Source organism: Microtus ochrogaster, chromosome 7 (genome assembly GCF_000317375.1).
Source record: "Microtus ochrogaster isolate Prairie Vole_2 chromosome 7, MicOch1.0, whole genome shotgun sequence".
NCBI lineage: Eukaryota > Metazoa > Chordata > Mammalia > Rodentia > Cricetidae > Microtus > Microtus ochrogaster.
Window position 1 is genome coordinate 78,525,935 of NC_022014.1, and position 3,754 is coordinate 78,529,688.

The 3,754-nt window shown below is 53.9% G+C and overlaps 1 protein-coding gene across 1 annotated transcript in view; it reads right to left on the reverse strand.

The window, feature by feature from the left end:
- Positions 1-3,461, reverse strand: part of Jpt1 (Jupiter microtubule associated homolog 1) — a 20,166-nt gene extending 16,705 nt beyond the window's left edge. The window contains exon 1 of the mRNA XM_005350727.3: positions 3,274-3,461. Within this exon, the coding sequence (XP_005350784.1) occupies positions 3,274-3,329 (56 nt within the window). The 5' untranslated portion in view covers positions 3,330-3,461. The remainder of the gene's footprint in view (positions 1-3,273) is intronic.
- Between the last annotated feature and the right edge of the window lie 293 nt (positions 3,462-3,754).

Consider the following 3,754-nt stretch of genomic DNA (forward strand, 5'->3'; position numbering starts at 1 on the left):
GTGAAGAGTACTTGCTGCTCTTGCAGAAGACCTGTGATCAGTCCAAGGGGACCCATCTCAGGTGGCTCACCTCTAACTCCAGAGGACAGATGTCTTTGCCCCCTATAGGCACCTGCATTCATGCACATCCACATGCAGACATAATTTTAAAAAAATAAATATTCGATCAGACATGGTGGGCATGTCTTAAATCCCAGTACCAGAGACAGAGATGTGTAGATCTCTGAGACTGAGGCCAGCCTGTTCTACACACTGAGTTCCTGACCAGCCGAGACTACACAGCGGGACACTGTTTCCAAAAAAAAAAAAAGTAAACATCTAAAGCTATGTCTCTATGTCTGCAAATGCTTGTAATCTTGGCACTCAAGAGACCGAAAGAAGAGGTCCAAGCTAGAGGCTTAACCTGGGCTACACACTGAGTTCACGCTAGTGTAAAGCTAGTGTAAAGTCACACGGTCGAGATCCTATGCTGAAAAATAAAGAACTATGCTTTTTTTCTAAGTCTCAGATATTAAACACACCCAGAGTACATTTATTTTATAAATCAAGATAAATGTATTTAGGCATATACTTTATAAAGATGATAATCCTTACATTTAATCTAAAAAAATTTTTGATGGAGGTTATCACTTCAAAGCTGTAGCTAGCCTCAAGCTTGAAGCCATCCTCCCACTTCTGACTCCCTAGTGCTGGCTCACACCTCCTCACCCAGGTTCCCAGGTAATTAATGTTTAAATTACTACTAGTGGTAGAGACAGGGTCTGGGGTGACCTTTTGGGGTGAAGGGAAACGGGAGCTGCTGAGGATGGAGCCCGGGGTCCTGCCCAGGCTGTGGGCTGTGAGCATGATGGGAGCTGCTGAGGATGGAGCCCAGGGTCTTGCCCAGGCTGTGGGCTGTGAGCATGCTAATCAAGCAGTACCAGCCCTAGAGGTTCTCATTGGCTGAGGTGTTTGAAAGACACGTGAAATAATATTAAAATCAACATGCCTCTTTGTCCTCCCCCTCCCTTCTTCCCCAGGGAGCGGGAGGCTTTCTGCACTAAGTGTAATTAAAACCTCATGAAATTCTTCAGAACCATAATGGACTTAATTTTTTAGCCATGAAAAACGGGGAGGGGGGGTGCAACACGAGCACCCAGCCAGCTTAAAAACACGCCAAAGCTCTGCCTGGTCCAACTTTTACTGGTCTTGCAATAGCAGGTACTACCTCCCCGATGACGTCAGTGTTGTAGAGACCATCTGAAATAGAGAGCGCTTCTCAAACAAAGGATTTGCTTGCAAGACAAAGTACTTCAGCTTTGGTTTTGACTCTTTCTTTCTGAACCACATATATGGTAACTGCTTCAGGACTGCCGAGTTAAGACCCAAAAATGTTGTAACAGACAGCAATTTAAAAAATAGCTTCCTTTCTTCCAATCCCGAGTGCCCATCTCTACCACACCACATTCATCACGAGGTTGCAGAGCAAGAGGCACGTTACTGAGGGAAGGGGGTGAAGAGAATCCGGAGAATACAGGAGAAACGCAAAGTTAATAAAGACCCAGGCATGGAACCTGAGCAACAACACCGGAGGGCAAGTGATCACAAAGGTGGCCGGAAACACTTATTTTGCATTTATTTGTCTCACACGTCAAACATCCATGTAAAGGACCCAGGCTTTACAAAAAAGCTTTGAGGATGAACTTGACTCTCAAAAGGTTACACATTACACATTATCACACCAGTAACCAAGGCCTGACCAACAGAAAGTTGGCTTCATCACACAAAACACAATCCAGGGCTCAATCTGTCCCTGTGTCCTCTGTAACAAATTACCTCACTGGAGGATGACAGGAGGGAGTGACCGTGTCTCCAAGGTCTACACTCTCAAGTTCTGCCCCACCCTCTAACTGCCCCTTCAGTTCTCCAATCGCACCCATTTTTTTATTACTTCGTGAAACTGAAAGCAGTGACTTCAGTGGCCTGTCCCTCCCAGGGCTTCCTCCTAAACTACTCTGAAGAGGCTGTTTTTTGTTGGCAAGTTCTCAAACCTCTATGAGATACTGCTATTCCACGGCTGTCTTCTTAGCCCCACAAAATGGCTCCCTTTGTGCCATTCCGCCAGGACCCCAAGGCTTGGACACACACGACTGCGGGTCATCATCAGTGGCCATCATAGATGGCCAGGAAAGTGGAAACTAAGCTTCTTCCGAGCCTTTAGCAAGATCCCAGCGATGTCTTAAAGGACTGTGTGCAATTCGCCGAGACCATGTCGACTCCCTTCACAGAACCCAAACCCTCCCATCAAGTTAGAAAGGACTAGAAAAAGGGTCCGAGCCCAGACACCTCGCTCCTCCCCCAAAATGCAGTCTACTTGGTGGCAAGCAAGGTCCCAGCTTCCAGGAGGGGATACTACATACTACTGGAGAGACAATGGATGTCTCCATGGCCCCGCCCAAGCACAGACAACCTTCTCCTCCAAGGGAAACCTGCTCTGGGGTGAACTCATTCGGCCAAAGTCAATGGGAGAAGTGAAGAAGGTGGCGTGGAAGGGCTGAAGTCCGAGGGTCTGAGCGCAGAAGACCCACTCGGGTCGTCTCGCGGCCCGCGCACTCGGAGGTGGGCGTGGGGAGGGGGAGGAGACCCGGTCTCTCCTTTGTTAGGCGCACGGAGGCACTCTGAGAAGAGGACCGCCACTCGGATCCTGGGCTGGAAGTGAGGGAGGCGATGACCGGCCCCGCCCTGCCAGAGGTGCACCTGCTGCGCGGACCCGGGGACCCGGCGGGCCACCGCGGGGACAAGAGCCTGTAGACCCGCAGGCACAGGGCTCAGATCTGCACGCTGCGCCCAAGGCGGAGGCCAGCACACTGCCGAGGCCACAGGCGGCAGCGCGTGGCCCGCGAGTGGGACAATGGGCCCAGGAACAGGAGCTCGGCAAGCTCCCTGAGCTGTGGGGAGACCACGCCACCATCGAGGAGCCGAGCAGTATCGCCGCGGGTGGCTGAAAGCCGATCCTCCCGCACACGCTGGCGGACGCCAACCTGCCGTAATTGCCATACGGCCGCCACCCACGGTCCCCTCAGCCGTCGCTCCGTGGGAGAAAGGAACAGAGCCGCCCGATCGGGGCGGGGCCACCAGCCGAGCTGTCCCGCCGCACAAAGCGGCGCCCACTCCTCGCTCTGCCACCCACCGCGGAGCGAGCTCGGCGCCCCGGGCGGCCCCGGGCCCGTTACCGCCAACGCCCCGCGGCCCGCACGAGCCCCTGAAAGCTCGAGCCCGGCCCTGTCGCCTTACCGGGAGCTGTTCCTGCTGTTGGGGTCCACACCCTTGAAGGTAGTGGTAGTGGTCATGGCGCCAAGGGGCGAGGTAGGCTGGCGCAGGGAGAACGCCGAAGGGGACTGGAACCAACCGGCGCAGACAACTCCACAATCGCCACCAGCCGCGCTCCACGAGCCTCTGCCGCGGTGGGTCTCGCCTGACCCACGTTTTATAGGGCTCCCAGGGCCCACCCTCCGCGAGTCGCCATTGGCCAGTTTAAAAGGATCTCTTCGTTTCTATTGGTTCCCTACGGTGCTAATCACAGTTCGGCATCAGGACGGGCTGCCTGACCACGGCTCGGCCTAAGCCCCGCCCCCTTCCTGTCCAGGGACTGGCCGCTAAGGTCTCCCCTTCCCCCACCCCGGCAAGCCCGTCCCGCTCCCCCACAAGTGTTCACTGTCACTTTTCAAAGTTCCTCGAGGGGCTGTTGAGGTGGCTCAGAAGGAAAGTCGCTTGC